Source organism: Tauraco erythrolophus, chromosome 14, assembly GCF_009769465.1.
Source record: "Tauraco erythrolophus isolate bTauEry1 chromosome 14, bTauEry1.pri, whole genome shotgun sequence".
In the NCBI taxonomy this organism is placed as follows: domain Eukaryota; kingdom Metazoa; phylum Chordata; class Aves; order Musophagiformes; family Musophagidae; genus Tauraco; species Tauraco erythrolophus.
Genome location: NC_141478.1, coordinates 4,781,176 through 4,794,797, shown reverse-complemented (window position 1 = coordinate 4,794,797; position 13,622 = coordinate 4,781,176). Strand labels below are relative to the sequence as shown.

The following is a 13,622-nucleotide window of genomic DNA, read 5'->3' as shown; positions in this document are numbered from 1 at the left end:
AGCTGAAGAAATGTTAGGGGAAAGAAAAGATTTCACTTCTGAATAAAATTCTGAGTAGAACTTAGGCCTAACCAGATGATTTTCTTATTCTTTTTTGAAGCTACCATATCCTTTATTTTCTGCTTGTTACAGAAATGTAATACAGCTGCAATACACGCATTGTTCCTCCAAGTATACTTCCATGTGCATAAAGCCTGGGAACAGAAGCTATCAATTAAATAAGTGCAAAAATGAATTTCAGTGCACTTCAGATTCCTGGTTTATTCAAACCACTAGCATTCCTCCCACGTTTGCACAAGCATATAACAACCCTGGAAAGGTCTCAGAATCTTTACTACCAAATCAACAAACCTCTACTTATGAAAAGGGACTAACTTAACTATTGAAGACAATACTTAACTGATGAGTCACTAAAAAGTGTCTTCTTTTTTTTTTCCCACAAAAAATTTATCTCAGCTTCTTCGTAAAGGATTAATGAAATAATCTTCCTTGGTCTATATTTTTTCTACTCTGTTTTGCCAGTTGTGAATACTTTGAAAACTAGTGCTACAGTCTAAATAGATTATATCAGTTGTTTCCAAGTGCATGGATCTAATAGACTTCTATCTGTGCTATGCAAGAATATCTAAGAAAATATCTAGTATTTTACAGCATTCAAGCGATACCATTAATATGTATCTATAAAGCAGCTATAATGTCCCAAACAAAACACTTACATAATTTCACACGCAGGAAATTAATTAAGCAACTATGGACCTTAAATGTTGCTTTATTCCCTGCCTATGCTTTGTTCATCAGACAACCCTGTTCTTAGGTTGCTTTTAAATTGATAATATCTATCAAATCAGAAATAACTATGAGCAGACAGGTCATTGTCCTGTTCAGTATCATAGGAAGAGTTTTACTAACTGGTCACACAGAGAAATTGACTGATAAAAATCTTGATTGACATTGGAGAATGAAAGACTGTAGAATTTTAGATGTAATTTACTGATGTCAGTGGCAGATTCTGCCTTATTTAAAGCTGCAGAGAGTTCTGTGCTTACTGTATTAGCTGCTTCTTCAGCCTCAGTGGCTAGCAAAAGTTAGTTTTTCAGATTGTATTAGTCAGAGGAAGAAATGGCTGGTGGGATCAGGGTCTTTTTATTTAAAAAAATCCACAAATTTTTCTGTCCCACCACAGGAAGATTTAAACGACAGACAGAGCTCATAGCTCCAAACCTCATTCAGCCACCACCCAATCCAAGAGATTTCTTCAGAGATTTTTTTTTTTTTGCTTAAGGTCTCACAATTACCAGCTCCCTTGAGATTATATAGTGGCTTTCTATTCTTAGCGTATTCCTCCCCCCCTCCTTTCCTCCCTCCCTCCCTCTCACACACACATACACTTCCTACTCAAAACAAGACCCAGCGAAACCCTCTGCCCACATAGTTATAATTCCCAAGAGGACTTTCATATGCTTTTGTTTTGGGCAGTGACAACGTGCATATGTTTTGATTTCAGGCCCCCTATTGGTTCTCATGCTTCAGTTTAACAAAGACAGAGCAGCTATTAAACTCTCCAGTTTCTGCAAGCTATAACCCAGCTTCCAGAGTTCCTTTGACCTTGGACATTGGAGTGAGATTTTTATTTATTTTTTTTAACGTGTTGTCTATTCAAGGATATTAAGGAGTAAATGTTTTGGTTTAGCAAGTACACACATTTTCCTATTGGTGTTTGTTTTTAAAGTGTAAGGTGCTTGGACTCTTTTGTGAAGAGATAAAGCATAAGATAAAGATCAAGATTAGTAAATTAGATAACTGCTATGAAGAGGAACACCAAAGTTACCAGTTTTTTAAGTCAGTACGAAAAAGTCCAAGAACTGTGGAAATAGATACGCTTTTGTAGTTAAGTCATTTCTCATGATTAAAGTGAATTACGACTGTGCTAAAAATAGAATATCCACAAAGCCATCATAAAATTGATTCAATTACTTCTGTTTACTTGTACATAAACAGGTTTCTGATGAAAAATATTGTTGGATATTTTGCAAGATTTTTCTTTAAGCCTTTCCTGATCTTCCTAAATACTACTGCATGCCTGAAGAGGGAAAAGAAGTTTGGAGCAGTCCCAGTCAGTCAGCTGGTCAGTCAGACTTCTGTATTTAATACGGAGACGTAACAATTTTTGCTTTGGAAGTTACATGAATCACAAATCATCCCTGTCATGTGCATCCAGACACATCATAGTTTGAAGAAAAAAAAGGTGCCCCAAATGAAGAAGTTTGCCACAGATGCATAAATTATAATACTGTGTGGAACTGAAAGACAACAAGATTTCACCTTCCGGAGCACGATTTCATGGATTCAAATTCCAACACTGTGGTTGTAACTGGTAAGATTTTTATTTTACTCTTCTTTTAGCTAGAGATGGTATGCCCACATGCCTGATCTTTGTCATAAACAGTTCCCTAGGGGGAAAAAAACAGTAGCAAATGGTCATACTAACAATTCCAAATGAAAAATAACTTGCTGCCGTCCGTGCCTTCCTAAGAAAAATCAGATACATGTCAGAGGAAACAGACTGCAGTCTGCCCTCTTTACTGCCATCCAGTTTGGTTTGTTGTTCATTCTCTCCATGTTTTAATCTTTGTTGACATTCTCTCTGATCCAAACCACATAGCTCAAGGCAGTGCAGGCTAGTATTAGATGAAGCTTACCCAAAAGGCTCTCTGAAGCAAGAAAACCAAGTTGCATCACAATGTCACATAGTCAGCGTCCAGAATTAGAGCAACACATGGCAAGTTTCAGGGTCTCAGTTTCATGGCAAGGTAAGGGAGATTTAAACAGGAGATGCTGCCTCATCACTGCTAAACTAGACCATTAAATTTAAATATACCAAAGGAGCATGCCTGAACATGCAGCACGAGGCACCAAATTTGGAGTTTGTCTTGCTGGCTATAACTGCTGCTGAATCACAGTGGCAGAACCACCAGCTAGAGACTTCTGAGCTTTAAAAGGTTAAAGCTCTTAAGGAATGCCGCTACTCGCTGTTCCTCTTGTTGCCACTGGCTCATCTAAAGGCAATCATTACACATATCTTGACATGTGAGTTGCTGGATAATTTTCCACTGCAGGTCAGCTGAGGACATAGGAATGAGGTTGAAGCTACATCAAAGAGATTTGCATCTTGCTGTTTTCAATTAAACACTTTTTTTTTTTTTTTTAATAGCTGCAAGATGAGCAGAACTAGTTTGGCTTGCTCTAGACATAACTGCAGTTCAGCTGAATGAGAGTTCAGGAGAGAGCAAGAGGTATTTGCTAACTTCTTAAAAGGCTGACAATCAGGTTCTCTCCTATGATATTTATGGCACACACTCTTGATGGGCATGCTTCTTAGCACCCCGTGAAGTTTTTCCTCCCCTTAGATAGCCATTTAGGTGCAGAAATCCAGTTGTTCAAATAGTTTTATACTAGTATGTCCTGTTAAAGACATAGGTGCATCTTTAAGCTGTTACAGAGATTATCACAGCATGCCTCTGTCACATTTTCACCTGCTCATAACATAAACCTGCTGGCAGTGAGCCCAGTTTGTTATAGAGTGCCTGATGATATTCAACCAGTTAGCTCTCTGAGTTGTTTCAGGTATTTCAGTACTGTAAAACTCTTACATTTAGTCATTTCTTTTCATAGAACAAGTTCATCCTAAGCAGTAGTTCCTTATGGCCACCACTGAGATGCAGGTACTTCATTGTGAGCTATTTAATAACTTTATTACAATTCTACAGTACTGTACACACACGTACAGAAATGTGCACAACAATTCCGGCTTCAAAGCAGAGTAGGTGTCACCCTACTTTTGCTCTGAAAGCACAGTGGGACCAGTGAGGTTTTCTGTTCCCTGTTAATGTGGAATGAGTAGTGCTTCCCCCCATTCCCTCTCCATAGGACTAACTTAAACATGGGGAAAATATTGTCGAAAATATTGTCAAAACTATTAGCACCATCAGGCGTTTCACAATATTAAAGAGAAAAGATTGAGCAGTTATGAAATAAGTATGAGCAAATTAAGAAATGCTTAAATTCTAGGATTAATTAAGATGTCATAAGCCTGCATTTAAGCTTAATTTTCCCCACATACAAGTACTTTTCACTGTGCAAAAGAGCAATCATAGGCTGTCAAGTATTTATTTGTCCATTTAAGGGTTTTTAAATATTTAAGAGTTATAGCATTAAAACCATTCTACAAACTCGTTTTCCTGCCACCCAGTATCTAAGACTTGGCAACACTTTGAATTGAGAACAGTCATTGAGATTAATAAAGATAGATTAATAAAGATCAAACATTTTAATGACAAAGTGCCCATCTAGCTCAAAATGAGGGTTTTTTTCTTCAAAAAAAAAAGTCTTTCACAAAAAGGATGCATAAAATTCAATGTAGTACTTTGGATTCAAAGAGTCTTTTTCCCTTTCTTCCTCTCTTTTCCTGCAGGAAAAAAGTGAAGGAAGAGATTTTGCCCAGCACCACAAAAAAGCACATTTTCCCTGACAGAAAACTTAGATTTTCATTACTTGGGATTAAAAAAAAAATTACAAATGAAATAAAATTTTACTCTTTCAAACATTTTAATTAAATATGCATATCTTCATCTTCATGAGCTTTAACAATAAGAATGGTACATTGACTGTGACCTGGGAGTATTTAACACCAGATCTTTTAGTAGTTGTATTTCTATGGATGATGATGCTTGCCCAAAATCCTAATTTACATGATCTGTCCTATTGGCTCCAGTACATTTACCAGCTTCAGTTAAGGTTATCTCATAAGGAAGCCTTGATAGGAATGAAGATTGGCAGGATTAGTTCTTATATCAGTGCATAGAAAAACTGAAAATACTATTCCCTTAAGTGTTATAAAGACTAAATCCTATCTAAAAACTCAACCTTCATAACCAAAATATGAAGGTAAAGAATAATATGTGTGTGTATAGATGTCATCACCTAATCTATAATTGCAGAGCAGGCACAGGTTAAAAGCACCTTTCTTTCTTTTCAGGTTTTGGTCCCTTTAGACAATACCTGGTTAATTCTAGCTGGGAAGCAGTGAAGGTAAGCATGAAAAAAAAAAAAAAAAAAAAAAAAAAAAAAACAGGAGGGAGGTTTTCTATTTTGTGGAGATCCCAATACAAACTGTTTTCAGGCTTTCCGTTCCCTTCAAGAAAGTTCTTTCTGATGACTCATTAAACAGAACTGTGCCTTATGGAGCAGGCTCCCAACATGGAAGAGGATAATTAGGAAGTGAAATATTATTTTATTTGCAATATTTTTTTGTATGCTATTTAAGCACTTTTCAAAATATTGTTCTTGATTTTTAAAAAGGTTATTTTTTTACCCTGGGTGCCTTCTCTGCAACTAATGCATATGCCACAGGTTCTCTCTCTCTTCACTAAACAGATCATCTCATACCACAACTCACTTTACCATGTCTGTGTGAGGCGATTTCCTTCTCATACAGGCGTGGCCTACTGAGTTCTTTCTGCCTACTTCGGGAACCCAACACCAAAAGCATGCCAATTCGGAGTATGTTTTCACATCTCAGCTTTGGCTTCCACTTTGAAATGACAGTGAAGTTTACAGTTGGAACTGAAAACAAGGTCATTCAGATTTCTTTCCCCTCCATACACCTTGACTAGCAGTAACAACATGTCTAAGTTGGAGTCTTGAAAATTCCTGCTTAATTCCTGAGTATGTGTATTAAGAACAAATTTAGCTGGGAGGTACAAAGATGTGGTTTGGATACTTTGGCTTTCAGCATAAACTTTTCTGCTACAGTTGTTTATTTTCTAATTATTGTGTGTGTGAACCCACATTTCTTGGGACACACCAAAAATTTCCACAAATAGATTATTTTTCAGGAACAGGATTACTCATTTTTAAAATATTATCTAAGTTTTAACAAAAACATAACTTCTGCCTTTAAATGTCTTACAAAATAAATACCCAACCATGGCATGTAAAAGTATGTCTGCTACAATGAAATAATTTACTAGCTTGGTATTTTGGTACTCTTGCTCAATCTGAAGTGTGAAAGGTCATAGTATGTATGTTCAAACAGTAGGAACAGCTGCAGAGATTTGCTGAGTCCCATGCAAGGTTCATTCATTTTCCCTAGCACAGACAATGGTCTTTCCTCGAGTTCAGTTACTTTCATAAGGTATTTATGAACAGAGTTATTTCGAGAGGGTCTTTCACACAAGTTCTTAGCAATTCCAAGGTAGAAAGAAGGTTAACACAAGGAAATCTGAAACTCGTTGGGGAACAGTCAAGATAGTAAAACTGATTTGGAAGATTGGTCCAATGTTTGTGAGAAACAACAGATACTACTGGTAAAAATGGAAAGCAAGACATGTAAAACAAACTGAGAGGATAATGTTCTGTTATGGAGATTGAAATAAGCCCGTATATATTTAAATTCTTCTGGACGCTGAAATGAAAAAGGTAACTATAAGAAAGTATTAGTAGTGATAGAAAGATGATGAATCTACAGGACTATAACCATATTACAAGTTTTGGTGACAGCTACTGAAGATCTGTCTTGAAAATGAAGAGCAATCAAGCCAAGATGATTGAAAGACAAGGAGCTAGTACATTTTTCCAGACCCCAGCTATAGCAACTCCACCAACCCATACGTATTTTCTGCTCTAGCTTTGCTGGGTGAAGAATGCTGAGTGCAACTTGGTGTTTGGTAGAATAAATCTACCCAAAGTCATGAGGGATGTTATTCCTGTAGGCTAACAAGAAACAAAAATACTTCTGTGATACCTTTCCACACCCCAGTCATCACAGGAGACCCATAAATTATCTTAACTCCAACTTGATTATGTGCCCTAAACCACAAATATTTGTCAGTTGACAATGTTCTAGTTCATTTTTTCCCCGATTCCTATTGGTTCTAATTTTGGGTGCAAGATCATCCTTTTCTGGCTGAAAACAAAACACGTTCTTTATCTGCAAGCAAAACAGCCTGAAGCGAAAACACACCAATGAGATGAGTTTTCTGTAACAATGCCATGCACTGGCTACGCCAGGACGTTATATAACAAGGGCTACAGCATTCCATAATGAAACAGATGTCAATCCTTGTGTATGGAGAAGAACAAACCCATTTCCCTCTGATGCGACACCCTCTGTGTGGAATTCATTTGTATTCATACTGGGGATGCTGCTTAGGTTTCCTATTCCCTGGCAAAGGTGGTTAATCCAGACAATTCAGGGAAATTTGCTGCAAATCTGGAAGTGCTTTGAATTTTGATAGGCTTCTCCATGCTAAGTAGCAATCTCGTGGTATTGTTCCATTGGCCTTGTTCACATGAGTAGCCCTATGGTCTTCAGGAAGCTTATAGTAAAATTTAGTATTTACATCTGGAAGCAATCCTGTCTTGGCTTCGGGGTTTCCACATGGATCACTAAAGTGACATAAAGCCCTCCTGCCGAATCTTTTTTCTGAGAACCAAGCAAGAGAACACTCAGACTCATCCTCAAGAAAGTACCGAACGGCCAGACCAGAGCTACTAAACACGATTGTTCAGGCTTAATGCCTTTATACAGTGTCCAGAACTATCGGAATTACTGCCTTAAAATGAGCTAGGTTCTTATCAAAAGCCTGGATACCACAGCACCCTCAGTGATGTTGTAACACTGATACATGTCATCTTAAAGAGTTCATAGCCCAGAAGAGTCCTCACACCAAAAGCATCAGAAATCCTGTAAAAATACGTGTAACAGGAGTCCCAGGGTCCTGATTCTCAAAGCATGGCCTCGTCCTCCATGGTTTTTTGGAACAGAGTCTTTGCCAAAGAGCAATGGCTTCACTTTTTTGAGCAATACTTGCTCTTAAGCACATCTGCTTCCTTAAGATCCCTGCTACCAGTTTCTCCGTACGATGATGGTACACTCAGCCTTGCTGATGGGATCAGCCATCTTCCTGAGCCTCTTTTCTTGCTGTAGGGAGGCCAGAGATTGATCCAGTGAGCACACAGCCCATTCCAATAGTCATGTCCCTTCTGTGCTTTCATTAGGCACTCGCAAAAACGGTTTGGTGATATTGCTTCTCTTAGAAATTAACTGTTTACTCCTGCCTTTTTGGTGAATAAGCCAATTTCCACTTTCCGAAATCCCTAGGAATCAGATGATAAACGTTACTAGAACTCTCCAAATCTCTGTTTCTGCTAGTTTAGAAAGAGTCTTTGTTCTGAATTCACAGAATCACAGAATTCTTGGATTTCTTATTGATACTGTGTAGCAGCACATTGTCGCACATTGCCTATTTTACAATATGAAAATATAATTTTCCATGGATGTGAGGAGTACAGTACCCTGTTGTTTTTGCATGAACTCAAGTTCTCATCACAGCACAAGATGACTCACGCACAAGGCATTCATCAGCACTGCATCCACGGAGTTCTCATTCCTCAACAAGTACCCTTCAAGTGTTCAGGGAAAAGGATAGTCAAATGGATCTGAAAGTACAGGTGAACCTGTCAATTCAGGGTCACTGAGAAAAGCTTCAGCACTTTTATAGACACTGTCATATGGCCCAACGTGGTTGTCTAGCACTAGAAAGGCAGCTTCTCCTTTAGAAACCTGTCTCACTAAGTTTTTCATGGTTCTCATATCTCCATTCACCTGAAATACCCTCCTAAAATATGCACGAAAGCTCCACCAGCAGCACTTTTAACCCTGGAAGTGCAGGACATTCTCTCTACAGAAAACCACCACCAAGTATTTACTCTGCTTTTGCTGACAGATCACATTGAGTTACCATGATGTGTTAGTTCTTCAGCACCACATGGGACCTTCAGAATCCCAGATGTCCTGAATTATTTATTCCACCTTACAGATTGATGGTCCTACCTCGTAACCCTTGATCTGACCCTGTTTCTGTGCCTCCTCCAGGAACTCCTGTCTGGCACTTGGCAGCTAATAACGTATCAGGGCAGACTACCATCAAGGTCAAAGTCCCCAGTTAATAGGGCAGAAATGTAAGTTGAGTGACAACATTCATAGTAATTAAACTGTTAGTGCAAAGAACAGGTCACATTTCCAACTGCTTCTGGGAACTATGTTTGCTATCGGGAGATGAGGATCAGATCTCTGAGTGCAGTTTTTCATCCTGCCACTGACCATGTGGTCTTTGGAAATTTGTCATTTAATCTCTCTGTCTCTCTCCCTCTCTGCTTTAGTTTCATCACCTGTGAAACTAAGAAGACATTGCTGTTTAGTTCCTTCATTTCTGTTCTGCAACTTCCTTACATCACTAAAGCTTTAAAAAGAAAAACAAACAAACAAAAAAACCACAGAACAACCAAACAAAAAACCTGTTGTTTGCAACATACTTGCAAAGTGACTGGGTCAACTGATAACTGCTGGTTTTCTTTCTGCACCAACACAAGCCGTTTTGAATGAGCTTCACAAAATTAACACGTGCAGCCCCCTCCCTCCCTCCCTGGTAACCCAAATCAGTGACAGCTTAGGCAAACTCTGGCATTTTCTAGAGTTTTCTAAAGTTCAAGATGCTTCTTACACCTAGTGTGACACAACCACCGCATCTCAGTTCAACTGTTCTGTACAAATCAGTTCTCTTTAGGGAGGAGGACTGTGCAACAACATGGGCCAGAACTCCCAACGGTCCAGGACTGGGACCACAACTCACCAACTCAAGGTTGTCAGCTGATAATTTCATTTCACTTGTAGAAGAACTTCCCAATAGAGAATCTTCGTGCTTTCTTTTGAACCAATTTTCCCCCAAAAAAGAGTCCTCCAAAACTTCTGTCCTCCTTTGAAGTTTCCTTTGCTGTTTCAACTACAAAAGACAGGCACGTGTTTACTGAATTAACTCACCAGAGTGAGCTCTAGCTTCCAGATGCAGTCATCCTCCTCTAACCATCTTCAGTCTCTCACCTTAAATGCAAAAATGGTTTTGGTTAAGGCTGAGACAAGGAACACCCTTTCTTGTTGTTGTTCCATATTTGCACAACATCTGATCTAATGGGGTATAAGCCCATGGTTAGGATTCTTTGACAACAAAGTAATACACATTATTGACAACGTGCTGAAATTGCTTAGGATACAGCAAACCATCTTACTTCGACACAAATTCTCAGCCCTTTGCTATTGGCCAGCTTCTGGTTTTGTCCTGCACAAAAGTACTTCTGCGTGTTTCTCCCATGACAAATGGGACAACAGAACGTCAATCCAGAGAGCACGAGAGGAGAACAGCCTAACAACTTACTTTGGGTCTCCACATTCTGTACCAAAGTTATGGGTAGTTGAGTCCTCCAAAGCCTTACAGTTAAAAAGGAAGAATCTCATTAAATGTTAAAATTAAAATGCTTTAGAAAAGAAAATTATAATTGTGAACCAGCTGGGCTTTTCTTTTTTGGAAGCAGAGACACAGTACAGCATTCTTAAGCAAGATGATGCAATGGTCTCGCAAAGACTGTCAGCGCCCGGAGGAAAAAGGGCTGGCACTGTTCTCTAAATGTGTTTACTTCCCTGCAGGCATTGTTTCCTTGCTTGTGTCAAATAGTTTATTGAGCACAGCTAATCAATGTTTCCGCTGACAAGAAAATTGGAACAGTTTATAGAGGAAGCCAGTGTTGAAGGGCAAATTTCCTAGTTAGCACGGCTTAGAACCTCTTTGAATCTACTCAAATCCAACAGGGATTTTCAACCACCATTTTACTTTTCTGGGATAAAGCTTTCTACCTCAGATGCATTGTTCCTTCTGCATCCTGCCATTGCAGCAGCCTACTACTTAGAGGCTTACACCTTGTTCATTAGCCCCATTCCACTGACAAAATAATTTCAAGTCATTTCCACGACATTTATTCTCCAGACCATCTTCAAACCATCTGGCCAATCTTTTGCTTTGAAGGGCATCTTTCTTTGTTTCACCTCAATCCTGGGCATAATTTTTGTTTCCTTTAGGAAAAGGTCCCATGTGGAACTTCAACTCTACATAAATGATGGAGAATTAACACCCCAATAAGTGACATTTCCTTTTACTAGGGAAACATGTTCTAGACCAAAAAAGAAATGGAACCCATTCTAAATGTGACTTTCCTCATGTTGACAGTCACCTCCAGCAGAGCTTACCTGAACCAGTCCAAGCCAGGAGATCGCGTGCCACTTGAGTGGACAGATAATGGGAATTCTCTCTCATTTGTGTCTCTTGATAGTGCAGGTTCATCTACTACATTTTTTTCCAGAGAACAGCTCTTACCTGTATCAAAGCCTATTTAGATGCTTTCAAGTGCGGACCCTTTTTGAGAGATCCTGTATTTCATGGCTCCCCGTGGAGCAGTCCCTGAGCAGTAACAACTCCCCACCCATTGGAGACAGCATCCCTTTGGAAAACACAACAATGCTCCGCATGGACATGGCAGTAGGAAATTGTTTAGCACATTTTAGTCTCTTTCAGTTAAAGAAGGGAGAGCTTCCACAGGACAACTGCATCTCACTGCAGACCAACGTTTAGGAACCTCGGACTTAGGCAGCATTACATTGCTGTTTCATATGTTTTCTCAGTTGGATCAGCCTGATTTCTTTATCACAGTCTGACAAATCCAGTGCTCTTACAAGTCCATGGTGGTTGTTTTTTTGAAAACACAGGAGCTGTCCAAGAGAGGCCTTGGTAAAAACATAGATCTCCGTATCATGCAGCTGCCAGTGGTTTACCAAAAAGCAAAGGAGCAAGTCTCCATGCTATGGACAACTCTTCAGCCACTGGTGAGTAATAAGAAAGTTACACAAATTTTCCCCTTCATTTATGAATTTTATTATTCTGAGTGGAGCTTTAAAAAGATCTCCAAAAGAGTATTGCACAGTATGTGCATCAGACAACTCTGGAAAGTGACTAGTAAAACTGCGATAAAGGTTTCAAACTGAAATTTGGAGCACACTAATTAGCATGCTGTTGTAACCTCGTGCCATTTAAACAGCATAATTGCACACCGAACAAGGGAAAAAAAAATCCACCATAAATTGCAAAAAAAAAGTACCACAGCTCTGAAGCTCTGAGCTGACTAGACACAACAAAAACAAACTAAAGCATAATTTTGTTCTCATTTATAATCTCTTATCGAAGTTTTCTTTAGGCATGAGCTACAGCAAGACTCCCTACCTTCAAGCTAGTATTTCACATAATGCTTGGCACTATCACATTACATGTTTTTAAAAAACAGGTCTCACTTTTAATTTCCTGTTATTCACTCTGGTGGGAAAAAACAGCTTACTGTTCACGTTGGGCTGGCTTCATCTGCCAAAGCACTCATCATCCTTGAGCAGTGTGGGAAGAACAAAGGCTACCAAGAGATGGATGCTTGTGGTTTTCACCCAGAAGGTGGCTGTTGCGTGCCAGATGGCCCGGAAAAGATTGAATCTACAATTAATATGAAGACTCTCTGGAAAAACATTTCAGTGGAAGGGATCGATATAATATTTTCCAGAGATGCAGGAAGGTAAACTTTGCATATTGGGGTCTCACACTAAAAGCACAAGTAACTCAATTAGCTCATATAACCGTGAAGAATCTTCACAATGGCTTTTCCTCCAACCAAAATCACTTCGAAGCAAAGTCCTCAGAGGGGCATAAGTATGAAATTGGGATAAATTTAAATTTTATGTAAAGTCGTGAAAAAAAACTACAGCCAGTTGATATTTTTCCATGGATTTGTAAATTCAAAAAGAAACAAGTTTCAACATAGCACACCCCATGATTAACAACCCCAGTAAACCTGAGCTATTAAGAGAGTCTGAAAGCAATACTGACTAGTAGCAGATTTTAATCTATTTTTCCCAACTGGGAGGGACATGAAATGTAAATACATACAGTGAAGAACAGAGCAATTATATGTACCTTCAGAACGATGTCTGTGATCTCACCATGTGTTTCAATAGTACTGAAGCAAATTTCTATTATGCTGGTCTTCACTTAAAACACAGAAAACAGAGTATGATTTCCTTTTTAAAAGACAAAAATCAACTAATTTTAGCCCTTAATTACCTTCTAACTTGTAGGTGCAAATCCTGAAAAGTGATAAGATGGTGAGATTGTATGACTTACACAAAAAAATGTATTATTACATGGTTGTAGCTCCAGTGGGCTGTGTTACCTTTCCCATCTCACACAGCTTATAGAAGCCTAGGAAAGAATGCACGTCTTATGACTTTTTTTTATTTGAAGTTACTTCTGAGTGGGTGTCTGAGAAACCAAACCATCAGATAAGGAACATGAGTTTCTCAAACCTGGTTTATTTCAGCATTTCCTTTATTCACTAAGCAAATATGTTTTTAATAATTTCATAAACCAGATCTAGTTTGGCTACTTAAAGAATATTTAAATTTCATCAAAGTTTACTGTTCCTTAATTCAGGGTTTGGGGTTTGTTTTGTTTTGTTCTTAATATTGCAGGTATATCTGTGATTACACCTACTACGCTTCTCTCTATTATGGCAATGGAAGAGCAGCTTTCATCCATGTACCTCCATTATCCAAATCGGTAACAGCAGATTTTCTAGGAAAAGCATTACAGACAATTATCTTAGAAATGTTAAAACAGTGTGGGGAAGAAAGAGAGTAG

At 38.6% G+C, this 13,622-nt stretch overlaps 1 protein-coding gene across 1 annotated transcript; it reads left to right on the top strand.

The window, feature by feature from the left end:
• Window positions 1-2,340: 2,340 nt before the first annotated feature.
• Window positions 2,341-13,622, top strand: PGPEP1L (pyroglutamyl-peptidase I like). Its single transcript, XM_009982046.1, has 5 exons — window positions 2,341-2,374; window positions 5,036-5,088; window positions 11,654-11,770; window positions 12,272-12,501; window positions 13,454-13,622. Exons 1-5 carry the CDS (start codon window positions 2,341-2,343, stop codon window positions 13,620-13,622), a joined length of 603 nt encoding a protein of 200 aa, XP_009980348.1.

Bases quoted from the DNA above. Each gene is read 5' to 3' on its own strand.
- PGPEP1L (XM_009982046.1), top strand. From the start codon at position 2,341: ATGGATTCAAATTCCAACACTGTGGTTGTAACTG. The intron at 2,375-5,035 runs GTAAGATTTTTA...CTTTCTTTTCAG, and splicing joins CAACACTGTGGTTGTAACTG to GTTTTGGTCCCTTTAGACAA. The intron at 12,502-13,453 runs GTAAACTTTGCA...TTAATATTGCAG, and splicing joins TTTTCCAGAGATGCAGGAAG to GTATATCTGTGATTACACCT.